General features: G+C 37.3%; 1 protein-coding gene across 2 annotated transcripts in view; it reads left to right on the top strand.

Annotated features, from left to right (window-relative positions):
* The window catches only part of Aco1 (aconitase 1), a 51,480-nt gene that overhangs the window by 2,745 nt on the left and 21,707 nt on the right, over positions 1-27,028 (top strand). For both annotated transcript variants that reach the window (XM_046457392.2, XM_046457393.2), the window contains 7 exons: positions 14,130-14,248; positions 15,312-15,480; positions 16,500-16,637; positions 21,866-21,935; positions 22,063-22,246; positions 23,139-23,278; positions 24,806-24,977. In XM_046457392.2, coding sequence (XP_046313348.1) covers positions 14,152-14,248; positions 15,312-15,480; positions 16,500-16,637; positions 21,866-21,935; positions 22,063-22,246; positions 23,139-23,278; positions 24,806-24,977 — 970 coding nt within the window. In that variant the 5' untranslated portion in view covers positions 14,130-14,151. The remainder of the gene's footprint in view (positions 1-14,129; positions 14,249-15,311; positions 15,481-16,499; positions 16,638-21,865; positions 21,936-22,062; positions 22,247-23,138; positions 23,279-24,805; positions 24,978-27,028) is intronic.

Genomic DNA, 27,028 nt, shown 5'->3' with positions numbered 1-27,028 from the left:
TTTTGTTTGTTTGTTTTGTTTTGTTTTGTTTTTAGTTTTTTAGCTTGAAATAAGCCACAATAGTAACACTTACATCATGGAAATAGGCCAGTGCTGCAAATCTGGGCTCCTTTCCCCTGGAGAGCAGATTGTTCAAAGTTTACCTGCACACCACTACTATTGTCAAAGCCAAGTTGCTTTTGATTTGTTTTTAATAGAAAACAGACTCTTTAGCCTGGACCAACACATTGGTTATGGGGTGGGAGATTCAAGTCCTTCACAGTCTTTGATAGAGAAAACACAGTATGTTTTGAACTTATCTTGGAATATGGATCAGCAAACTTTTTGTGCAAAGGGGCAGACAGTAAAACTTTTAGGCTTTGTGGGATATACAGTCTCTATTGCAACTACTCAGCTCTACTGCTGTTCTGTGAAAGCAGCCATAGACAGTATGGAAACAAAGGAGCATGACTGTGTTCCAGTAAAACTTTATTTGCAAAAACAGGCATTAGGCTGTAGTTTGCAGATTTTTTTCCTAAAATATGAGAACAGGAGTCATGTTTCAAGGAGGTATTTTCATAGAACAAGAATTCTTCAGGACTTTATGCATGAATACCAGGGACCTGAGTCTCCAAGATGGATTCAGCTGGCAGTCAGAACTGGAAAGTATTTGGAGTCAATCATAGAAGAATCCATAGTAGATTATTTAAAGAAAGCCCAGGTATTTTCAAGTTTTGAGAACACAGCCATGGATAGTGAGGAAATCTTTACTCCTAACTCCTTTTCTGGAGCCATCTCCATATATTATGCTGGAGTGGGTGGACCTGTAGTCTGATCTAGTGTGTCATGAAAAAAAACAGTAGCATCTCTTAACAGCTGTCTTTATTTCAGGGGCAGGGAAAAAGGAAGTATTCAAAAAGAAAGAAAAATCCTCCTGATATTTGTGTTATCTTATACACTGTGGTATGTGTATACTGTGTTTACATGTATATACATGCACAGTTGTATATCTGTATATGTACATAAGTTGAATATACATGTGATTATACATTTTATGTATTTTAAAGTAGCCTCATAATTGTTTGATAAACAGATGTACCACTGCTAACAGTAGCCAGTTCTGAGAAGTGGAATGGAATGGAAGGAAGGCAGGGAAATTTTACTTGTTATTTTTTGTAATATTAGATGTCTGGAACAAAATTCATACATAGTTTTTACAACTTAAAAACAAAACAAAAAACTAAAATCTCAACACCTATATTTTAAAAGGAAGATGGTATTATTTCTTTGGTAAGAATACTGCCACCACCCTTCTCCCCCAGTACGACAAACTACTTCCATTGTCACATCACATTTCCTAACTAGAGTATATAATAGTAGTATATATTGACTCAAATAGCATTGAGACTGAGCCGTCTCAAGTCAAAACAATATTAATGTTTGGCTTAAACTCCTGTGCAAAGTTGGAAGCACTAGATCAAAGCATCTTTTAATGGGCCTTTATAACCCTTACACTGGTGTTATAAAATTGCTATTATACAGTTTTTAAACTAATAAGCAGATTACATGGGACTATTTCCCAGCAATCCTCTGTTTCTGAGGAGAGAAAGCATGTACATAAATATATGAGTGGGCATCTGTCTGGACACAGGCATTGGATTTGCCAAAATGTTGAGTGGTTTTCTCTTGGTGGTGGGATACAGTTGACTTTTAAATTTTCTTACAAATTTTCCAACATGAACAAATACTGGATTTTATATGTCTAAAATCAACCCCTGTGGATATTTTTACACAAGATACATTGAGATCACATTGTCTCCATTTTTCTTAGACTGACACCAACATGCCTGGTAGTAGAAATCTGCATTTTACATTTCCAATGTAAAGTGGAAGAACGGGTGAAGAGAGTAAGGCATTGGAAACCCAGAACAGGCACACTTGTAACTGTAATCACATTGTGCTGTGTGGACTTCTCTGTGGAGTCTATTCCAACTCTTCCCCTACAGTTGACCAGGAGGTTAGAAAGTTCTTTGGCACCATCACTTCAGAAGCCATCAGCTGGCCAGCTCCCTAGATTGACTGGTCTTCATTTTTTTTTTTTTTTTAACTTTTTTGGGATTAGGGGTGCTGGGGTTTGAACTGTGTGGAGCTTTACCGCTGAGCTACATTCACAGCCCTTTTTATTTTCATACAGGGTCTCATTCAGTTGCTGAGGTTGGCCTTGAACTTGCCATCCTCCTGTCTCAGCCTCCTCAGGTCACTGGGATTGCAAGTGTGAGTCACTGCACCTGGCATTTAAACAAATTTTTAATGGGGGATTTCAGATATACAAGTAGGTAGAGAAGAGAGTATAAGCCCTCAGCCTTACAAGGATGACCATTAATAATTGGCCCATCTTGTTTTCACCTGTACCTTTCCTTGACCTCACTTCTTTTCCTCCTGCCAGGAGTTGGCATCTTCATTTTCAACTATTTAACAAAAAACTATTCTTTGCTGCATCTCTTTGGTAGTGCACATGTACCAGCACCGTAGAAGTCTTTCTAATGTCAGCCAAATTGAAATTCTGAATGGTCCTTGAGTACTTGCTGCATTTTCACCCCCTTGCATGGATTTTTAAACATTTTTAAAAATGATGAAAAACATCTTTAATGAATCTACTTTTGCATTTTGCTTTTCCCTCTGCCTGTGAATCTAAACCCATCTTTTCTTTTTCCCAGTTCTCTGTAAAGTCTTTCATGAATCCCAGTTGTAGCTCTCTTTCCTTTGACCTTTCTTCTGACCCTTATCTTATTGTAATTAATTGTACGCTTATCTTAGTCTTCTTGTTAAATTGTAATCTTTGGGTAAAAGGAGTGTTTTCCTTATCTTCCTTTCTCCTGTGGTATTTAGCAATGCTTAATGAAAAGAAGATACTCAAGAAATACATGCTAAATTAATTTGAATTGTTCAAGGTCAGTGGAGTAAAATTTTGAATATAAAAGAAATTCATCACATTAAAAGAAAAATTCTCAGGCATTATCTAGGACACGAACATTTTCTCCTACTTTCATGGATTTTTAAACATTTTAAATAATGATGAAAAACATCTTTAATTTGAACCAGCATTTTAAAAAATGGCTTCTTTTCTAAAAAAATTTTTCCCAAATATATATATCTGGAGCCTTTAGGTCTTTTCTGATCTTTATATGTTTTGCCCCTTAGGAATAATACCTCGGAAGAGGTACTAAATAGTATTGGATCATTTTTATTGGATAAGAGTGATTCTTGACTATATTTTAAATATTTATTGTTTTAAAGTGTAGATTTAAATCTTCAGCAAAGAAATAGGCTACATTTAGAGCTCAATGAGTCCCATGAAGTAAGTCAATAGTAGTCTCATAAATTACGATAGCTCACAGAGATGGAGTTCCTGGTGTATACTGTGCTTCGTGTGTTTGCCTCATTTAACTATCCCAGCAGCCCTTGTCATTTGGGCAGAGCAAGTGAAGATGGGCATTGTTATCTTAGAACTACAAAGAAGTAAACTGAGGTTTAACAGGCAAGAGGGAATTTTGTCCATAGCAGTTAAGTGACAGAGTCTGATATTAAGTGCAGATTAGAAACAAGATTTAAGAATTAGATGTTGCAATTATGCAAAGACATGAAACCATCTTACTAAACAGTGTGACTTTGAGACTCAGAACAGATTCTTGTGCCCCTTAATGCCTTGAAACTACTAAAATGATATCACACTCTCTGTAGCCATTTCTTTCTCAGATTCCTGAAGTTCTGCTTTTAGTCTTTGTTGTCAAGAGTTAATCCACTTTCAGTGAATTAGCCTCTCTACCTGAGTGTGGATGTGGTTCTATCCATTCTCTCTTGTCCTAAGGAGAACTCCAGGCCACCCCATCTTTGGATAATGTGACTTGCCTTGGGCCATTGCTCTAACAGACAGATATGGACCACTTAATTATTCATTATCTTCATAATCCTTTCTGTGAACGTTATTGTAGAATTACAAAGAAGGTACAAGTTGTGGCATGGCTCATGAAGAAGGTGCATCACTGTAAGATAAAGTGTCCTCCTACATGATTCACCAGTTTTGAATTTTTATTGAGAAGGGGAATGGTGAATTGCCAAGAATTTGTTATGCATTGAGAGCTATGCTAGGGCAGATGTATGAAAGGTGGAACTGTGTGATAAGGTGGAACTGTGTGATAGGCTGGGTAGAAGGATATCATGTTTTACTAGACCCTTATTTACTTAGGTAAGGAATCAGTCACTGTCTAAGAGCCCATGATGCCTTTATTATTTATATAAATCTATCCTTTCAAAATTATTTATCGTACAAATTTTGCCAAAATTAAGGACATTTTAGGGAGCTTGATGTTGACTATTTAGTCCTCACTAGGTACTTTAGAGTTTGAAGATTATTTTAAAGTAAGTTTTAATTATTTAATTCACTTAATTTGGATCTTCCTATGTGAATTGACCTTAAAAAGATAGTTTGTGCTGCCGGTTGGGAGGCTCTGGCATCAGGACACCTGATCACTTAACAGGCACAAGACCTTGACAAGTAACCTAATCCCTCTGATGCCATCTTCACCCCCATAAGACAGGGTGTGGTGCCTTTGTCATAGAGTTGCTGTGTTAGACCTGGTGGGTGAGGGAGCTTGCACCCCAGAGGCTCTCAGTTTGTCTCCAGGCTACTGTGCTTCTGGAACCACATAGTACCTTCTGCATAATGCACCACATTGCTGCCATTCATCCCTACCTCTGTCTTATCCTACCTCTTGAGCTCCAGCTGTCTGCTGGCCTCTTTGCCTCAAATTCTCTGTCTAAAACGAACATCCTGGTTCCCATTTGGGTTACTGACTCTGACAGTTTGCCCAAATGAAACAGGAGCAATCCTAGACCTCTCTTTCTGTCTCACCTGCCCTCAGTCCATTCTGCTGTCATAACTGTCCCTGGGATCTTTGCCTTCTGCCTCTCCTCATTGCTGCTTCTCCCCCAGGCCCTTTCTGATTGATGACTGCAATAGTACTGTAACCTGCTTTTCTGACAGTAGTCTAGCCACCTCATTGTAAGTCAGTCCATACCACTGCCAGAGTGACCTGAAAAATCAAATCAGGTCTTACCGATTACAGCCTGGAATCCTTGTTTGGGGCCTCTTTATCTTCATTGTAAATCCAGATCTCTCAGTGAACATCTGATGATCTGGACCCCGCCCGCCCCTGTTCTCTTAGCCCTCCCCTGTATGCACCCTGTACTTCATCCACATGGAACAACTTCATGATTCTCACAGTATCACTCAATTGTGCTTGACATGTATCATTTTCTCTGCCAGACTATTCTTTCATCAGACTCCCACTTCATTGTTATTCTGGAAGACGTGTGGTGTTTCCTGAGCCTAGAGACCTTTCTGACTCCCTCCCTCTCTGGACTAGGTGCTCATTCTGGCTGCTTCCTTACTGCCCTTGGTCCACCACTGCTGCAGCATGGACTGTCCAATGCTGTGATTATCTCACCAGCTTCCCTTCTCAGGCTATGAGTGAAGGAGAAGGGCACTTTGGTCCCTTCATCTTAGTGGTCCACAAATACCAAATGCATTAATGAATTCCCATCAGTTCCTTAGAGTCCAGAGAAGCCCAGGTATCAGATAACTTAGATTTTCAGTGCCTAACTATGTTGTTATCCTGCTGTGGATAAACAATGTGCTTGTCAAAAACAAACAGCCCAGGAGCATGAGATCCTCCTGGTTGCTGTCCTTCTTAACAGAAAATCAGTAAGATTAGGATTTATATATTAAGCTTCTGGGAACTTCATTAGCATGAGTCATCATGCCTGAATCCAAACATGTATGAGACTGTGATGAGACCACAAAGACCTCAGAAACTTGATGAGTTCACAGAGATGAAGGTAGCTCTGGGAGACATTTGGCAGCTGGACATGTAGACTTTTGAATCCCTTTCTTTCTTATTCCTGAATTTTAAGTTAAAAGATTATCACGGTTTAGAAAAGAATTCAGGAAATTAAGGAAATCATGCAGTGTTCTTAAAGAATGAGTCTCATCTAGGCCTTCTCTGGAGTGCTTTTAAAATCTGCCTTCCTTTCCTCCAAAAGATAGATACAGTAGAACATCGTTGTGTTCTTTGCAGATGTCATTTACTAAGCTCCACTGGTGATATGGGAGTTGCAAGGTAAAGACTTGTCTTCTAGGAAGGAGCTGGGGGTGACCTCTCCAAGGAGAAAATGAGATCAGGCTAGGTCTGGACCCATCTGAAGAGTGCTGCCCCCACTTCTTCCTCTGCTTTCAGGACAAATGTTTCATGACTTCATGGCCTGGTTTTCTCAGCCTGTCTCTGGAATGTATAAAAGGCAAAGTTCACCAAGATTTTTGTGATATTCTGCTTTTATTATCCCACAGTGAAACTAAAAAAGTAAAAATGAAGTCTCTTTTGAGTTGTTACAACTAATTTGAAGTGAGCTTAGAGGATATGTTGGATTAGATCTTTCTCTTTGGGAGCTATGTATGACATTGCTTCCACCTGGAAAGTGAGCTCAGAATTGGGGATATTTAAGATATAGAGGAGCTCAATCAGGCATTGCTGTGGCAGGGCCCTAGTCCCCTGAATCCCAACCATTATTTTTGGTGGTGGCTAGGCGTATCTGCCAAGTGACTCACGATCATTTCTGTGGCACATCCTGAGAATTTCCAGTGTTACTTAATAATGAGGTTCAGAGAAGCAAAAGGTTAGGTCAGATTTCAAGAAGTAGCCATTTCTTATGGTTACTATGAGTTCATTTCTTATCAAACATTAACAAATTTTGATGTTGGGAATCTACTGTTAAATTAGGTGTGGAGCCTGGAGTGTGTAGTTTGTCTTTATCAGAGTCCTTATAGTGGCCGACAAAGCCCTGTGAAGTCTGGCTTCTGCTGTCTCCCCAGTTTTTCTTTTTTTTGCACTCACTCTGGCCTCTATGCCTTTCCTTGGAACCCCTGCCCCAGCATGCCCCTGCCTCAGGGCCTTTGCATGAGATCTTATCTTCACCCAGACTGCACATAGTTTATCCCCTCACTTCCTTCAGGGCTCTGCTCAGGTGAAACTGACCCCGGACTTCACACTCCCTATGGCCTTCACTCTCCCTTACCCACAGAATGGGTCACCTTCTGACATTGTTTGTATATTTATTTATTTGTTTGTTTAGTCTGTTTCCTTCCACAAAAATGGAAGTATGATAAGAGAAGAGAAATTGTCTCTTTGTTCACTCATATATCCCCAGGACCTAAAACAGACTCTGCACATATTGAACAATTAATATAAACATAGATTAAATGAGTGAATCATGAACTTTTTTCCTTAGAAAGGACTTTTTTAGATCATTAGCCAACTTCATTTTAGATCACTGACCAACTTGATTTTAGACATTGGGAAACTGAAGCACTGAAAAGTTACGGCTGACTAAAAGTGAAAATTATTTAATCACCATTATAGCTTTTTAAAAAAATCTAGAAATGTATGTGGAACATTCTGATCAGTTATCCAGATGGGACAGAAAACAGAAAAAATAGGCTGATAATCTACAAAGTTAGCAAGAAAAGACAAATTACTGTGTGATGGCTGAGCTCTCTAACATAGAAGGCAGTGTGTTCATCTCTGTAGCACATTGTGTGCCTTGCATATAATTAGTGCTCAAGAAAGAAATATGCTTCTGGATTTGATTATTTTGTGATAGAACCATTCATTTCTGTAGGATGCTTCTTCTGCACCAGTGTTTTTGTATTCTCTTTCAAAATGGTTCTTCCAGCTTCTTCTCCTTGGAAGTTCTTTTAGTTACAAGTGTAGAGATAGCTTGTGTTACAAATTAGGAGGTTTTTGTTTTATTGAAATAACTTTCATTGAATAGCTGAAAGGATCAGAGAGGTGACCTGTTGTCTGGTATAGTTCGGAGATATTTAGTGGATACAATTTCCCACGTGCATCTCCATCAATTAAAGGAAAGAATAAACGTTTCTAGCTCTCTGCTTGGGAAAGAATCAAGTTGACAAGCCATGGTGATGTTGCTGGCTTGGGAAGTGCTGACCTCAGTATTGCTTACGCTTTGTAGACCTCCTTGGAATCATTCATTTGACAAAAAAATTGTTTATAAGTAGCACAAAGTTCAGATACACAACATTCAGTTTGGGAGCAGGACCAATTAATTTCTTTTAAACAGAAAAAAGAACATAGCTAATCTTTCTCGTGAACTGAAGTAAACCCTAAAAAATACAGTAATGTTACTTAAGAGTTGGAAGTTGTGAAAATACAGGATGAGTACGTTTAGGAAAACAGAGGAAGAGAGAAAGGAGGTGGGCACATCACATGAAAAATAAAAGAGATCTTACTGTTGTTTACATGCATTTTGAAAACCTCCTCTTGCATATCTTTAGATATCCTAAATAAACAATGCAGAGAATATGTGTTCTATATACACCATAGAAAACAGGTGATCCCCAACTGATTACCTTAAGGGTTTTTAAACTACAAAAGTCCCTTGGAAACTAACGTTTATCCTCAAAACAAAAACCCCTCTGTCCTCACCCTACTACTTACAGGAGCTCTGCTGCACAGGGTCACTCCTCACCTCTGCTCCTTCCTACTGGTATGTGTTTGGTTGTAGGGCCCATTAATAACCTTTCCTCTTTTTCATAAGGCAGCCTAAGAGGATTCACCTCTGACAGCAGAGGCAGTTAAATCATAGATTTATGTACTCCATAGACTGGATAGAGACCCCCAGAGGATCTAATTTTTTTTCCTGATATTTGGTACTTAGCTAATGTAAGTCACCTATTTCAAACAACCCTAAAAATCCAGCTGTGACAGATAAACATCATAGCATGACATTTCTCTTGAATGCTGATGCTAATGTTCAACCGTTCGCTGTTGGCTGATGTGGTCCAATGTGTTTTTTTTTTTCCAACATGATTTTCTTAATGAGTGATAGCATAGCATTCATCCATATGTTGTACTCAAAAAACCCATTTGCTAGATTGCTTACCCAGCTTGGAAGTTTAGTCTGGGGTCACACATAGCAAAACTCACTGACCTAAATGGGGATTTTTGCCTGTTATTTTAACTAATCACCTTTGTATCTTGCTGTAACTAGTGAGTCTCGCATGTACACAAGCATAAAGTCAAGTTGTACAAATATTTTAGGGCTGCTGTTCATGTAACGGGAAGTCTTGTGGATTGCAAGTCTCGAGTCTAGGTAGAGGCCAAGGATAGTGTCAAGCTCTCCAGGTTACAGAACTGAGTCTCATCCAGTATGTCAGTAAAATCTCTTGGAGATGAGAACAATTGGTCACTAGAGGCCATCATAGTGCCTCTCGGTTTGATCAGTCTTGACAGACAGTTGATATATAAATGAAGAAATTCAGATGTCTAACATAGGTGGGAAATCATTTAATTTAACTAGCTATTAAAGAGATGCCAAGATTAGCTTTTTAATCACTTGTTTTGGCAGAAGATAAAAATGAATTGTGTTGCCTGGTTTGGGCACCTGCATTCACTATTTCAGAAAAGGGTCATTAAATTAAGACAGCCTTTCCCGGGTATCTTGGTGCTTTGTAACAAAATGAAGAAATGTAAATCCTTTAACCCTGCTATCCTATTTCTAGAAACTAAAAGCTAGGAATTTATTTAACTTAATGGATTAAGGACATTCCAAAGTTTGTATGCAAGAGTTGCAGCATTGTTTGAATGGTAATACTTGAAAATAACCTAAGTATTTTAATGAAAAGGATTGAAGCAAATTATTATCTTATTAAGATTTTTATGGTGTAGTTAAAAAAGATGTGAAATATCATGACTGCCATATTAAGATATTTGTTGTCTACTGATAAAATAAAAAAAATAAATAAACAATTTTCTAAACAATTGTAAGGTCTGAATTTTTTTTTTTTAAGAAAACTCCAAATGCATTAAAAGGCCATTGTAAGGGAGTTTAAGGGGGTCATTTTAAGGTTATGAAGGGGGTTTCTCAGGGGGTTACTAACCCATAGAGACCTCCAGATTTGCCACAAGGGTGATATTATAGGTGGAACCTTAGAGCAGTTCTGGATTCCTGTGTCCTGCCAACTTCTGTGGAGGGGCTTTTCCCCACCTTCCAAGCAAAGCCTTTTTTTTTTTTTTTCTGCCTTAATATAGCTGTTACTGTTTCCTATTGACCTGTGGCTCAGTAAAGAGTGGGAGGGACAAGTGACAATTCCTGGTCTGACTAGGTGCCAGGGGACCAGTGGAGAGAAGTAAAGACAGCACCAGCTTTCAAACCTGAATCTCTAGAGGATTTCTTATGGCTATTTTCAGCTCTAGGGGCCTGGTAGTGACCTTCAGAGCAGGAGCTGCCGCATCTGTCGAGGTATAGTGAGGCAATAGAAAGAGCCAGGGTTCAAAATCTAGCTCTTCCTCTTACTAGATATATTCCCATGGGCAAGTTTTTCCATCCCTTTGAGCTGCAGTTTCCACAGTTATAAAATGGGAATAATGATATGTTTTAATTTATGAAGCTGTTGCCAGGATTAGAGAAGACAGTTTGAAGAATTTGGCACATGCTCCTGTTTAGCAAGTGGTAATTGCTTCCTCTTTCCCCTAACCTCTACAAGTCAAATTTTCTTCATGACTAATGAATGTAGACAGCTAGTTTTGAAAGGAAACAGGAGGCAGACAGTAGAGCTCTTCACACAAACCGCTTTCTCTAAGAGTCAATATTGGTCTTGTATCCATCTGAAATATGGGCTTTGAAGGATGGTGGGAATAGCAGGAATGATGTGAGGCTTCCAGTGTTAATAATGTCAAGGCTGTTTGTAAGCTACAGAGAAAGTAAATAGACACATCTGGTCCCCTGTGTATGGTGGCAAATATGGGTATAGCTTAGCAACGGGTTTAGCCGTAGAATCTTAGCAGACTTTGGGCCCTTGACCCTTTAGAACCTAACACAGAGATTGCACGTTTCAGAACCCTAAGTTCTGGACAGAGGAATGACCTATCTTGATCTATTCTCCAAGGGTTTCCCACCACTTTGTCTAGCTTCAGAAACACTAAAAAGTCCCACAGCCTTTGTAAAGATGTTCTTCTATTGATCCTTTTCTCCAATCAGGTAAAAAACTAGTTTTACTATTGAAGTTACTGCTATTTGGAGTAAGAAAGTTAAGTTGGGGTTGTGGCATGGATAACAGAGAGAGTAGCAGTATGGTCTTTTTAAATGTATGCTTTCGGAATTCCAGTCAATGGAATGATTAGTCTTATTTCTGAGCCCACAGATTTGTAAACTTCTGCAGGCAGATAAGCAGTATGTTTCTTATTAAACAGAGTATTGGGCTGGGGTTGGGTCTCAATTGTAGAGTGCTTGCCTAGCATGTTTGAGGCACTGGGTTTGATTCTCAGCACTGCATATAAATAAACAAATAAAATAAAGATTCATTAACAACTAATAAAAAAAATAAATTTAAAAAAAAAAAACAGTATTGACAGGTTTTTTTTCTTCTGGCTGGCTTCTCACTTAGTGGCAGTTACTAACAAATCTTTTGCATTTGTGTGGCACTTTATCTTATATGCACTGTCACCTCCAAAACTAAGGCCACCATGCCAGTGCGGCCTGCTTTACTTGCACAGATTCCTTGTCTGTGCCCTGAAGGCATTTTGGTTGTGACTCTAGGAATTCCCGCTCCCTGTGCTACCTACTGCTTCCTACTGTAAATTCTCTTCCTACTGTAAATTTACCTACTGTAAATTCTCATCTGGCATCCCTCAGCTTCCAGTAGTGATTCTCAAACTGACCACTTGGGAAGCTAAAATGGTGATTCCTGCCCTTTTGTCTGTCTGTTCTGGTCAGTGTGGTTCAAGGGGTGGGGAGGGAAGTACTCAGGCATTTTTATTTTTAACCAGAAAGATGTCCAAGGTAATTATCATACAGGTGGACTAGGATAAGTACTTTTATAAGCAGTTAGGGATATTCCATCCTCCCTGGCTGGATTTTTTTTATTTAGTCTTCATTTCATAATTCCTGGAGAAGGAAGTTGGCCTAGATGAGGTCAAATACCTTCTCTCACTACTGCCAAGTGGCAGCTGCTGCCAATATCATGTGAGATGAGGTAAAACAAGGAGTTCCAAAGAAAGGGGCTTTGCAAAGAACCTCCCTTTCTTGAACTCGGCATTGTCTGATACCTGTGCCATGTCCTGTTGCCTGCTGCACTGGTAACTCCAGGAAGACAGAATCCATTTCTCAACCAATTGCTTCTTCCCCAAACCACCTAGTACAGGCTGCATACTGTTTATTGAAATGCTTAAGACCAGAAGAGTTTCAAATTTCAGATTATTTTGGATTTTGGAATATTTGCATGTGCATAATGAGGTGTCACAGGAACAAGACCCAAGTCTCAAAATTAATTTCACTTATGCTTCATATGTACCTTATACAGGTAGCCCAAAGGTAATTTTAGACAGTATTTTTAGCGTAACAGTGTTTTCATGTGAGGTCAGGTGTGGAATTTTCCACTTATGGCTCTATGTCAGCACTCAAAAAGTTTGCTTTTTTCTTCATTTTGGATTTCAGATTCTTGGAATAGAGATATTCAACGTGTACTAGGCCTTGTACAGAAGAGACGTACAAATTTATTTTATTTTAAAATTTTAACTAGGTTTTTACTTTTTGTTGTTATTTGTATTCATAGCTAAAAGAAAAAGGCAAAAACTAAAAACTGTGTCTTCATCCCAGTCTTAACTTCCAGGTCTGTGTTCCTCTTAAGGGAATCAGTCCCTGTTATGTCCTTAATGAAGGTAAACTCCTGTCTATAGAGACAAGGCACACTTGTAACATTTTATCCTCACAAACAGTCCTTTATATACATGGTGTTTTTTCATTTTATAATAATATATTGATCCCTTCCATATAGGTCATTCCTTAAATATTTTGAATATGTGAGTAATATTTACTCATATAAACTTTGGGAAAGCAGGACAGTGTTAACTATTCTTTCCTTAAATGAGACTCAGGCAAGAAGATTGTAAGTTCAAGGCCAGCCTTAAAAACTGATGAGGCCCTAGGCAACTGAGTGAGACCTTGTCTCAAAAAAAAAAAAAAAAAAAAAAATTGGGAAATGGATTGACTAACAGGTTTTTTGCTCAAGAGGTAAGACCAGAAAAGCAAGTCCTCTGACTCCCACCCCACTTCATTTTGCTCTGAGTTATGTAATTATTTAAAATTGTTCTTTATCTATGTAGTAAGGGTCAGGAACATTGTCTTCCACTGTTCACTGCTTATAATTTGTAAAGAGATATCTGAGAAGTTCTGGGGTAGAGGGTCCTCTGTAAACATATCTGGGGAGTTTAGACCTTTATGCTATCACAGAAATCTTTAAAGATGGTCTGATGTTCACGAGGCCTTGAGTTCAATCCCCAGTACTTAAAACAAAAGGATTCCCCTATGTCAACATACTAATGCCACCATATGCCAAAGCAAATCAGAAAGATTTCTAACTATGGTGTTCAGGTTTAATAAAAATGCTGCAAAGACTGGTTGTGTGCCTGTAATCCCAGCAAATGTGGGAGGCTGAGGCATTCAAGGCCAGCCAGCCTCAGGAACTTGGCATGACCCTTTCTCAGAATGAAAAATAAAAAGGGCTATGGATGTAGCTCAGTAGTAAAGCACCCCGGGTTTAAGTCCCAGTACCAAAAATAAATTAAGTAAAAAAATGTTGCAAAAATAGTTATAATAGAAAATATATAAGTCGACTTCTGTCAAGTCTCCATTTATGTTCAGATTTTATGTAATTGCATGTTTAATTATATAAAATTACGAGTCCATCTCAGAGGTCTGTTCACATTCTCATGGTCTTCTGTGAGACACATCCTTCATTTCCCTTTTGCCCAACTCTTAACAGTGGAAGAATATTGGGAAGTTGTAGAAATAGGACTAAAGAAGTTTGTGGTTTTGTGCTGTCTAGAGAGGTAAATGCTTTCACAGTAGCTATACAAAAGCCCATTACATTTGCTAAGAGTGTCGTTCTTGTCTTCATTTAATTCCCCTCATCCCTGAATTTTGAAAAAATAACAAGTACAGAATCTGTAAGTGACTGTGTGCTATAATCGTTAAAAGAAGGCCCAACTTCGAAAGTAACAAGTTCTTTTTCTTAGGGACACGTGACTATCAGTAATCATGAAGAACCCATTTTCACACCTTGCTGAGCCTTTGGATCCTGCACAACCAGGAAAGAAATTCTTCAATTTGAATAAATTGGAGGATTCAAGATATGGTAGGTACATGGCTCTATAATGTATTTTCTCAGATAGCAATTGGGATTCATTTGCATAATAATTAAGCTATATTATTAATTCACTTTGAGGAGCATTGGAAGAGGGAATAACAGAATGGCTGAATGTTCTTGGATTAAGCACACACACACACACACACACACACCTTTCTTACATTGGTTATTTTTAGTTACATGTAACTTTATCACTTCATAATATATAGTGTTTGTAGATAAATAGCCTATGATTTTATGTGAGTAATAACCACATGGGGTCATGTTTATAAAATGTAAAAAGTCCTGAGTGAGCTGAGGCCCAGAGTGAGTCAATGATGTGTGCTCAGATAACAAGTGTGGGCAGCAGAAGAGGACAAGAACACAAGTTATTTTTATTCCAAATCCTGGAGTAAAAAGCTTTATTCCAAAGCTTTTTTCTCTCTTTCACTGTCTTTTTCAGATAGTATTGGTAAATAATTTTCATATATCAAGATTTAACTTCTGTTTTGTAAATAAACAAAATATGTTTTCTTATGAATTACCATTGTTTTGTCCTAGAAACTCCAGTTACCAGTGACAGTGCTATTTAGTGTTTAGAGTTTTATTTCATATCAAAGATTCTATGGACTCAATTATAGTGATTGTAAAAGGATTATTTTTTCTCACTTTTGGAGCATTACTTTTCATAAGAAATATTTTTCTGTGCAAGTATATGAACATATGTAATACTTGCCAGCATAATACAGTTAAAATGTAGACTGATAGTGAGATGTGATAACTCTGTGTTATTGAATCCAAGGCAAGGCAACCTTTAATAGGAGGGAAAAAATAAACTGTAATATTTGGGTTTTGACTAATCTGAGCATTTTCTACTACTGAATGTCTCTTAAATCCACTCATTATCTTGAACTGTCAGCTAATTTACCCTTTTAACCTGTTGGAAGAATGATCTGATGCCTCATCTCAAGTTTGCATAATGATAGGTTTTAAAGAGGGTTCTTATGGTATCTCATTTTTTTTTTTTTTTTTTAGTTTTTTTGTTTTCTAATGTTTCCTCCTTTATTCGCAGTACGCTTACCATTTTCAATCAGAGTTCTCCTGGAGGCAGCTGTTCGGAACTGTGATGAGTTTTTGGTGAAGAAAAATGACATTGAAAATATTCTAAATTGGAATATCATGCAGCATAAGAACATAGAAGTACCATTTAAGCCTGCTCGTGTCATCCTACAGGACTTTACGTGAGCCTAATGTCACTTCTTTCTTTACTGCTCCTTTGTCAGCCTTTCAAGAAAATTTTTATTATTTTTATTTTTAATCCAACCAAAAAATCTCTGTAGAGATTGTTTAATTTATCACCTAATATCCAGACACTTTCAAAAGAAAAAGGGGGTTCTTGTTCCTGGTAGCAAGAATAAACTGGTATTGTCTCAGGTGATCCCAGATGTGTTGTCTACCCACTTTTCCAGTGGCAGTTGTCATCATCCTTGGTCTTGAAGATCTAGTCCTGAGTATCCCAGGGAAAGGTAAAAGAAAATGTGTGGAGCAGAGCTGTCCTGGAAACTTTTGCCCAGAGAGCCAGGTTCCTGACAGCTATACTTGAACATTCTGGTTCTGTCTGTGAGGGACAATATGTACTTCACAGGCCTGACTATTAGTCCACATCCTGCTGTTCCTAGGAATCCTTGCTTCCTATCACATTCCCTTTTCTGAGACAGTCTTTCCATTTTTAAATGATACCTTTTTTTCCAAATAGCCTAATTTCATTTTTCTGGAGGAAAGTCACCAAATTTTATACTTTTAAGATAATGGAAGGATTCACTTAACATAAATTTGATTCACAGCCTACTTTTCTAAATTACATCCATTCTTTTAAATTTGGCTGAAGTTGAAGGTATGATCTGTCTGTCTTCTCCAGGTCTTTGTATACCCACCATGAGAGTAGGAAATGGTCACAGCAGTAAAAGCTCCTGAGTGTATGTGCCAGCTTTCCCAGTTTCTTTGTTTAGACCTAATTGTCATTAAACTTAATATAGTGGTAAAATTGGATGAAGACCCTTCAGTCATAGCTATGTGACTATGTTAGCTATGTGACTTCTATTGGAGGAAATATGCTTAGAAACTTTCACTTTTCTAAGTCACCTGTTGTTATCAACTCTGACAAGGTAGTCCCTCATCAGTATCTTCAATGGTGGCAAAAATTGCAAAATCTGATTATACCTGTTTAAAGCTATTTTCTGCTTAATTCTCTCTTTCTTAGGGGTGTGCCAGCTGTGGTTGACTTTGCTGCAATGCGTGATGCTGTGAAAAAGTTGGGAGGAGATCCAGAGAAAATAAACCCTGTCTGTCCTGCTGATCTTGTAATTGACCATTCTATCCAGGTTGACTTCAACAGAAGGTGAGGAAGGATTAAGATGAACACCTGGGGCTGGGTGTGGTGGCACACACCTGTAATCCCAGCGGCTCAGGAGGCTGAGACAGGAGGATGGAAAGTTCAAAGCCAGCCTCAGCAAAAGCAAGGATTTTTTTCATCCATTGGAGTTTTATTCCTTTTTGAGCCCAAGTAAATTTCATACCTGGTTGTCTGTGCCTCTCCATGTGGATTTTCATAGTGTCTATCCTTTTCCCCCTGCTTGTTTTTCTTCTGTTTTTTGGGATATCCTCTCGTGTTCTGCCCAAACCCTACATGTCTTTCCTGGCCAGCTTAAATCCTCTTCTTGTTAATCTCATAGACTCAGTTATTTCTTCAGTGGGCCAGGATTAATAGTGCTACATGTTCTTAGCTTAAGTAGTATTTATTTACCTTTAAATTTTATTAAGAGGCCAGGCCTAAGTTGCTAGTTCACAAAAGTATACTTGCATATTAAATTTTCTTCTTTGAAAAAAGTGTTCTTTTTATTTAATTTTTCCCTTTTTATTGTTGATTATTATATATAACATTGGAATTTGTTGTTACACATACACACAATATAATAGTATAATTTGGTCAATTTCATTCCCTACTAAAGGGTTTTTTTACTAGGACCTCTTAATACCATTATCTTTTGATGCCAATGGTGAGAAGACAGATAAAAGAGAATCCCAATGTCTTGGGGAATTTAGTTTCTCCCTTTCTAAAGGAATTATAACCACTTTAACTTAGCCATCAAGATTCTCATTTAATCCAAGGATAACTTCAAGGTCACCTGGCTTAGTATGTTAAGTACCTATTACACTCTCAGCTCTCATATTTGGAGAGCAAACACTTACCAAGGCAACAATCAAGTAGTAATGGTCAATTTTCCTGATTCAATTTATTTTAATGAATTTGTATCCCTCAATCTCATTTTCCCAAAGACTTTTCTTTAAATGGCAGGTGTTCTTTGGCTTAAAATAACATCAGGACATTAAACATCATGCATTCTTAGTTTCCTTTAGTATACACACCAAAAAATCATTAAAAAATAAATGACACAAACAGCTGGATACAGTGGCTCATGCCTATAATCCCAGCAGCTCAGGAGGCTGAGGCAGGAGGATTGAAAGTTCAAAACCAGCCTCAGCAACTTAGTAAGACCCTGTCTCAAAATTTAAATAAATAAATAAATAAATAAATGGATGGGGATGTGGCTCAGTGGTCAAGTGCTCCTGAGTTCAATGCCCGGTACCAAAAAAAAAAGTACCATAGCAAAATCCAAGTGAAGCATTTAGTGATTTGATAGAATCCAAAAGGGCACTTGATGACATTGATCTGAAGGAAAGAACAATCGCCTTTGCCCTTGGAGTCAAGATAGTATAGACAGGAGTGAGATGAGAGGAAATTCTGCCATTTGTCCTTTGCTCTAAAAGGCAGAGTTTCTACCATCAAACCATGAAATCTCAATATAAAGATATAAAATCAGCTATTGCTATGTAACAAAGTAGCTCCAGAATCTCAGTGGCAGTCAATGACAAGAATTTATTTCTAACACATTCACAAATTTGTTGGGAAGTAAGCTGATCGGGTTGAGGTCAACTGGGCAACCCTACTTTCCCACTGCAGTGGCTGGTTTTCCTGCTTATCCTGCACCACCACTTGCAGGGTAGTTGGGACAGCTCTGCTTCTTTGTTTCTTTTGGGACCCAGGCTAAAGGGGAAAACAGTTCCTGGTGATCTCAGAGGCTCAGAAGGGCAATAAGAAAAGTGCAGTACCTCTTAAGGACTAGCACAGATCACATCTGTTCCTGATGCCACTGATCAGAGCAAGTTACATGGGCAAGCCAAGAATTGCGGTATGGAAATATGGTAGGAATAACTGCAGTATTACAGAACTAGGACTTGGATTTCAGGTACTGTTAAGAGGCTGGTATCTTAATTATGACTACATAAAGTTGTTCAATAGAGAAAGAAAGAATTTCCACATATAATGCTGAGGAAATCAGGCATTTAGTGAAAGCAGTTAATAAGAATGAAAATGTTAATGTTTAAAAAAATAAGAAGGAAATGTAATTATACAAGTGCCAAATGTCTTTATGAGAAAGGCCTTTCCAAATTTAGAATCAATAAATAAAACAAGGAAAAAGAACTATAGATATAATGACTTAAAAGTTAAGAGAAAGTAACTTGAAAATATTCACAACAAATATAAAAAAGGGTTAATATCCTTAATTTATTAAGAGTGTGTACAACTCATTTAGAAAAATAGTAAGACTCAGCAGATAAACAGGCAAAGGAAAGTGTATATTCATACTAAAAGGTATTCCAAGTGGTAAACAGTATTGCAGCCTAAGTCTTATGGGTAATAAAGTATAATATTTGAGATAGCATTTTCTTTTATCAATGTAGGTAAGATTAGAAAATAAACATTAATTATAAAAAGTGTCATGAAGGAGGCACTTTTATAATCTAATAGCACTGTAAATTAGAAATGATGAAAACAGTATATAGTAAGACCTTACAGATTTCCATATCCTTTGTCCTAGAATTTCTTCTTCCAAGCATATCTTTAATAGGTAGCTAAAATTGAAAAAAAAGCTTACTGGCCAATAAAGTTCATTAAAGTATTATTTATAAATGAAAGCCTAGAAACAATCTAAACATTCAACAAAGTGAATGATTTATTAACTTATGGTACATGCCCAAAGTGAATTATTAGGTAACCTCTCAGTCATATTTATAAGGTGCTTAATCATTTGGAACATGTTCCTGTTGTAGTTCAGTGTGCCAGATACTAAATTTCATATATAGAGTGATCTCAGCTATACTAAAAGATTGGAAAGAGGTACCAGATAGCAGTTATCTCTAGGATTGTAACTGATTTTTATATTAAGAAGCTTTTACTTTGATAATCTTAAAAAGTTATTTAAGAATATAAAATAAATCAGGCATGGTGGCACAGGCCTATAATTTCAGTGACTTGGGAGGCTAAGGCAGGAAGATCCCACAAGTTTAAGGCCAGCCTCAGCAACTTTGTGAGTCCCTAAGCAACTTAGTGAGGCCCCATCTAAAAATAAAAAATAAACAAGACTGGAGATGTGGCTCAGAGTTATAAAATGACCATTCCCCAGTTAATATTGCAAATATCCAAACAAGATAAATTCAGGGTAAAGAAAAATGTGCTTTGTCCCAAATTGACAGTTCTTGGGACAAAGAGATTGAAGTTGACAAATGTTAACTTTCTCTTTCAACCCTGAAACCATCCTTAGGCAACATCTCTCTTTCTCTGTCTTTTCTTTCCTTTTAAATTACATGAGCTCAATTCAATATCTTGGTTTCAAAAGGAAGAGTTAAAAATATAGGCATAAAATGTTATTCTATTTGAAAGTAAGGTTGTTTCCTAAAGTCCCGCTTCAAAAGTTATAAAAGTAGACTCACAAATAATAGCCATCTTTCTTAGAGATTCATTGATGTTCCTAGGTTTACTTTCATTTCACTCGTCTGGAAGGTGAAAGTACCAGTAGAAACAGAATTGTAATTGATTTCATGTCTGAAGTCTGCTGACTCAAAATTTAAAGTATTCATGGTTATTAATGCACTGGGTCATTACCAAGTACCCTCTGATTTTTTTTTTCCTTTTAAATTGAAACTCTGGTTTCAATTTTTTTTGTAGACTTTTTCATTTATACTGTAGTATTGAAAACCTTATTGTGAAAGCAGGGGTGAGCTTTGATTCAAATATTCAAATCTAGTGAAAATATGTAATTTGAACATTTTTGTTAGAAACATTTTCATTGGTGGTGTTTTATTGTTTCTTGAGTTTTGGTTTTGCAATTCCACTTCCTGGTCTCTTTTCTCATTTTGTCATTTTTTAAAGGAATTAAATGTGATATATCTCAACTCTTTTGGAACTGTATGCTTTGAGCTTATTTTCATCTCTGTTCCAGAAACGAGCTAGAAAAACTGGATAAGGGGTGGTAGGGTGAAACATTTTTTAGTTAAATATTTCTGAAAATAATTTTTGATCTAGTTTGAATAATACTATTTGGCCTCACATCATCTGGGAATTGAGGATCTAACTAACACATTATTATACTGTTTTATACAGTTACCCTGGAAATACCCTTTTTAAAAATTCCAGCAAAAATTTCACAATTTCTGACCAGATTTTATGAGTATGAAAACTATCTTGTCTATAAAATATTACTTGGGAACTGCTAAAGCACCATTCAGTGTAATTCTCAGGAACTATGAACTATGTCCAAATGTGAATTCAAATTAAATGACTAAGAAGAAATTTTCCCTTTAGTCTATGAGGTCATTCACATTCAGAGACCTTATTAAAAGATTACTACATTGGGCTAATTTAGGAAAGTTCTGAGTGCTTTTAAAAAAAACTGAACTCTATTTATTCTAGTAACTAGAATTAGGCTAATTGAGCCAACTTTAGCATAATAGTTGTTTTGTTTTCATGAGGTTTAGTACCTGGAAATACCATATCATAGAACAGCGTTAAGTGTTTCTGGCCTCTGCTCATCCTGTGAATATGTTGCATCTATCAGATAGATGCACCCAACATTTCCTCAGGTAGATGTTTCCCTTTCAGCCCTGTTTATGCTATGAGAAGCTCTCATATCTTCCTGGTGCTGCAGGGAAGAGGAAAAAGTGACAAGAATCCAGAAGTGCACAAAGTACAGGAGAAAAGATGGGCACGGGGGCAGGACCATATTTTCTCACCTGTACTAGTAGAAATATGGTTGGAGGTGCTTTCTTGGGGTTTAGGGGGTGGGGGTTGTGGGGTTTTTAAATTAAATCAACTTAATGGACATACTATGAGCACTGTATTTATTCAGAAAACAGGTTAGTTTAAGAAGAAAGAGGATAAGTGAACACACACCTTTAATATAGTAGTCACCAGAGAGAAGGGGCAAATCAAAGTGAGGAGTCATTGTTGTCCAAAGGAGTGTCACTTGATCTGGATCCTGAAACATGTAATATCGTTTAATTATGTTAACTTATAAAGTCTGATTTCAGTCTTTGATTACTGTGTTTCTTCAATTTGTGATAATCAAATTATGAGCACTGTCTCTGTGCTAAAACTGGAGTTGTGAAATGACTCAAAACAATGCAGTTTGATTATAAAATTGCCATTTTGTTTATTCATCACTAATAAATTTCATCCATAATACATTAAGCATTGAAGTTTATACATTTAGTTTTTCTTTCTCACAGGGCTGACAGTTTACAGAAGAATCAGGACCTAGAATTTGAAAGAAATAAAGAACGATTTGAATTTTTAAAGGTATGGGCAGAGTTTGGTTTTGTTATTTTTGTTATTTTTCTGTTTGTGGGGTACATGAGAGAGGTGTTCAGACTGGGCAGAGTGGAATTATGTTGGTATTCATGATGTTCTTTCTGTTCAATCCCAGTGGGGTTCTCAGGCTTTTCGCAACATGCGGATTATTCCCCCTGGTTCAGGAATCATCCACCAGGTGAATCTGGAGTACTTGGCAAGAGTGGTGTTTGATCAGGATGGATATTATTACCCAGATAGCCTCGTGGGCACAGATTCACACACTACCATGATTGATGGTTTGGGTGTTCTTGGTTGGGGTAAGTGTACTTCCACGTTCCTTTTCCATATATGCTGTTCTGGAGCATGTACCTTAATTCACTTTACTGCAATTAAATCTCAGTAGCATGTATTTGCATAATCACATGTATAGGAGAATTGTTTTTGTCTGTTCACTGTTGTATTTCCAGTGCCCAGGAAAGTGCCTTGCATCTAATAGAAACTCAGATTTTGTTTGGAAAAATAAACTGCAATAATAGGTTAGGGACACTTTGCATAAATAAAAATCAACTGAGATGTTTGTTAAAAATGGAGATTCCTGGGGCTGAGGTTGTGGTTCATTGGTAGAGTGCTCATCTAGCACATGTGAGGTACTGGGTTTGATCCTCAGCACCACATAAAAATAAATAAATGAAATAAAATATACATACATGGAGTATAACTTATTTTTAAAAAAAATGGAGACTCCTGCCAGGCACAGTGACACAAACTTGTAATCACAGCATCTTTGGGAGGCTGAAGTATGAGGATCCAAGCTTGAGACTAGCCTGAACAACATAGTAATACCTTGTCTCAAAATAAAAAATAGAAAAAGGGCTGGAGATGTAGCTCAGTGGTAGAGGGCTTGCCTGGCATTGAAGCCCTGGGTTCAATCTCTTAGTAACTCTCTCACACACACACAAAAAAAACAGAGACTCCTAAACCCTACCCACCCCACTGGGTGTAGCTTTGGGGGATGTTGATGACAATTACTGGTAGGGATATACTTTAAGAAACACTTGTAAAAGATTGTATAGTGGAAAATAGAATAACTGCTTCTTATAGAACTACAGCTCTACCAGTTAAACATTATAATTGTGTTTATTGAATTGATAGCTGAGGGATACAATGAGAAATAATGAAGCATTATTCTGGCCATCCTGTTTGTTGCAGGTGTGGGTGGTATCGAAGCAGAAGCTGTCATGCTTGGTCAACCGATCAGCATGGTGCTTCCCCAGGTGATTGGCTACAGGTTGATGGGAAAGCCCCAAGCTCTGGTAACATCCACTGACATTGTGCTCACCATTACCAAGGTAACTCTGTGACAAACAGGGAAGAGATAGATAGTGGGGTCTCTGGAAATGCTAGAAAACAATACGTTGATAGTCTTAAAAGGAGATGAGATAATGGGAATATTTTGTGGTTTAGATGATTATGTGCATTTTACTCTTCTTTAGCTACCCAGATCTTTTCTTAATTTTAAAAATTGTGACATAGTTTAAATATGCAGCAATTAAAATGATATTTATATGCCCACTTCTTAGATTTAACAGATGATAATATTTTGCCATATTTGCATCATGACTGTTTTTAAAGAAGTAAATATATAGTGTTTATGGCTAAACCCTGCTTCCCATTCCTAGAAATAATCACTATCCTGTAGTTGTAAGAATCATTTCCATGCATATCTTAATACTTTGGCTACATTTTTCCACATGGTTTCTCTTTATTTGTAAATAGTAAATTAGTTCCCTGTGATGTTTTGAGTTTTTAAATTTACTTATTTGTATTATAAATTACATCATTATAAGAGATGGTTTTCCAGGTTGGGAAATATTAGGGTGTTTTTTCTTAAAATTTTGTAAGAAACCATCTGTTTCTGGTGTGTCTGATTTGCTTCTTTTATATAGGCACCACACTGTAAAAGGCCAAAAAGAAATTTTAAAAGTTTCTCTTTGATTTAATTTTGTGGAATTTGGAATTGGGTTTGTTTGAACACCATAGCTTATCACTTATCACAAATATCTATACACTGTTTTTCAAACATGGACTAATATACAACTTTCCCACACAATTTTTCAGAATCCACATAATCAAAAGAGCTTTTTTGTGTAATTGTCTGTGTTCTGTGAAACTGGCTTTTTGCAAAGTGCCAGCAGTCCCAGAGCCTTGGCAGGCTGATATCTTGTGTGGAAAGATGGGGTTAGAAAATATTTTTGTTATTGATGTTACATTTGACTTGTTGCTTGAATTTTATGCATTACACTTTTGAAAATACGTCATTTACTTATTCAACTAGTATGACTGCATAACAATTTAGATTTATTTAGATTGGAAGAATTCAATTTTTTAACACTTGGCACTTCTAGTGATCCAAAGAGTGCTTCTCATTTTGAAAAAAAGTTCCTAAATGTTATTGTAATTTTGGCCCTAACTATTTTGATATAATCTTAGATTTACAGGAAAAAATAATATAGAGAGTCCCTGTTACCTTTATCCCAGCTTCTCCTATTTTTAACAGTTTACATAGCCATGATATATTTTTCAAAGCCAAGAAGTTAACATTGGTATGGCACTTTTAGCCACAGACTTCTCCAGGTTTTTCACTAATGTCCGTTTGCTATTCTAGGATCCAGTTCAGGATGTCATGTTGCATTCAGATGGCATTGTGTTTTAAGTTTTGTTTTTTAAAATAATCTAAAATGTGTTGGGCTAATTTATTACTTATGTTTACAAGTAATAAGGGAATGTAAAGAATTATAAGAATTACAAGATGACAGTTCTTCATTTTAAATCTAGGCTGTCAAGTCTCAAATGTTTCTGTTGTTTCTGCTGGTTAGCACCTCCGCCAGGTTGGGGTTGTGGGCAAATTTGTCGAGTTCTTTGGGCCAGGAGTAGCCCAATTGTCCATTGCTGATCGAGCTACAATTGCAAACATGTGTCCAGAATATGGAGCAACAGCTGCCTTTTTCCCAGTTGATGAAATTAGTATCAAGTACCTGGTGCAGACAGGTAAGTGAAGGACTGTGAAAGCAGAGAGTTCCTTGTTAAAGTTTCATGGAACACTGAGAATCTGAGCCCTGCCTTCTTTCTCTGTCCCTCACAATGCTCTTAGCGTAGAGTTACATGGCTTTTTTTTACTCTGTGAAGTCAAGATGGGTTGTTGGGATTTAAGGAGGTATAAGTCAGAGGTAGTACTGCCCATAGGAAGAGCTGTGGTGCTACAGAAACCTGGATACTTGTACTGGGTTTTCTGCAACTAGTTTCTGACATGAATGAGTTAGGTTAGTATTATAGCTGTAGTAGACCAGGCACTTGGCGTGCATTTGCTGTCTTCCTCTTCACATGTCCACAGGGGAGATGGATTAGTTAGTTAAATAGTAGGAGAGAAAACTGATGATCAGAGAAATGTTATTACCTAAGGCTAATAAGTAACAGTTGGAATCCTAGCCTGCAGCTGTTTGGCTCCAAATAGGGCCCTCACTCTGCAATGCCCATCTCATGTTGTCCAATAATTGAAATGAGAGACTTCATAAGAAGGTATCTTATATCAATGGATCTTTAACTTGGTATAAATTTGCTTAGACATTTGACTTTTTCTTTGAGAAATCCTTTTTAAAAATAAATTCTCAGCAGGCACAATGGCTTACACCTGTAATCCCAGAGGCTTGGGACACTGAAATAGAAGATCACAAGTTCAGTCAAGCCTCAGCAATTTAGCAAGGCCCTAAGCAACTTAGCCAGACCCTGTCTCAAAATTTAAAAATTCAAAACATGGCTGGGGATGTAGCTCAGGGGTAAAGAACCCCTGAATTCAGTCTTCAGTACAAAAAAAAAATGTTCAATGTTCATTCTGTTACTCATTTTCTACAGTCAGTATCAAGCCTAGATCCCAGACAGGAAGCAGTAGACAAGATAAATAAAGTCCCTGCCCTCATACAGCTTATGTTCCTATGAGGGAGGAAGACGGAATACCAGTGAACAGACACAAAAGTGTGACAATGAAGAAGAAAGCCAGGAAGTGGTCAGAGTGTTTAAGAGTACTTTTTCTATAGAAAAGTCAGCAAGGGGCTGATGGAACTTTAAATTGGACAGATGTCTGAGTGAAGGGAGGGGGCAAGCCATGGGAAGGGATTTGTGAGAATCCTAATAAATCCAAGTCTTCTCCCTATGAGGAAATTCTTCTGGAAGCAGTAAAAATTATGATGAATAACATATATTTTTTAAAAAGTGTTTTATCAAATATAACTGAATTGGAATTAATACGTTCCCACAAGTCCTTTGTTGCCTTCAAAGGATTTGAAGTGAAAAAGATAGTAATAAAGGAACAGAATAAATAATAGAGAGCATTAACCTGAAAAAAGAAAAGGAGAGGGACAATGACTGGGAAAGGGAGAAGAGCTGCAGAATCTATTCAGAGGTTGGGCTCATTTCTGCAGTACTGGTGGTGACCCAGTGCCAAATTTGTATACTGTTAAATTGAAGTAAGCATACTTCTTCAAAAGAATGAGATCCTTTCTCTTTATAAACGCTAAGAGAAATCTCTCTTGTTCATGTTCATGAAGAAGATGGCATGGGGTGTAATGAACAGTGGGTTTGCCACAGGCCATGATAAATTGTTAATAAAGCTCATATAGCCATCTTTTATGAGGTCTGTGCTGAAAGCTGATGATCTTTACAATTCAGTTAATACAAACAGACAAATTCTGATCTATGGGTCAGAATTTCAGTCTCATTTAACTATCAGAGAGATGGGTCAATAGTGTGTCTATTGGGCATACTTCATGAGTATATTATCTCCTTTACCAGGATCTTGAAAAGAGCAGAAGGTTCAGGGTTGTATTCCTGATGACAGCACTGTAAGTTAAGACTTTGGACTTTGAAAGCAAACTCAGATTCAAATTCTGGTTCTGCCATTTATTGGCTGTGTTCTACAGGATGGTTACCTAATCTTGAGCTACTGTTTCTTCATCTTTAAATAAAAGTATTTGTCTCATAAGGTCAGGATAAAAGATTAGAGTATGGAATAATGTAGTTATCCCATTTAACACACAGTGTCAAGC

Source organism: Marmota monax, unplaced genomic scaffold (genome assembly GCF_021218885.2).
Source record: "Marmota monax isolate L192 unplaced genomic scaffold, Marmota_monax_Labrador192_F-V1.1 WCK01_AAM20220418_F8-fsc00069, whole genome shotgun sequence".
NCBI classification, from domain to species: Eukaryota; Metazoa; Chordata; class Mammalia; order Rodentia; family Sciuridae; genus Marmota; species Marmota monax.
The sequence above is the reverse complement of the archived record's forward strand: the minus strand, read 5'-3'. Positions and strand labels throughout refer to the sequence as shown.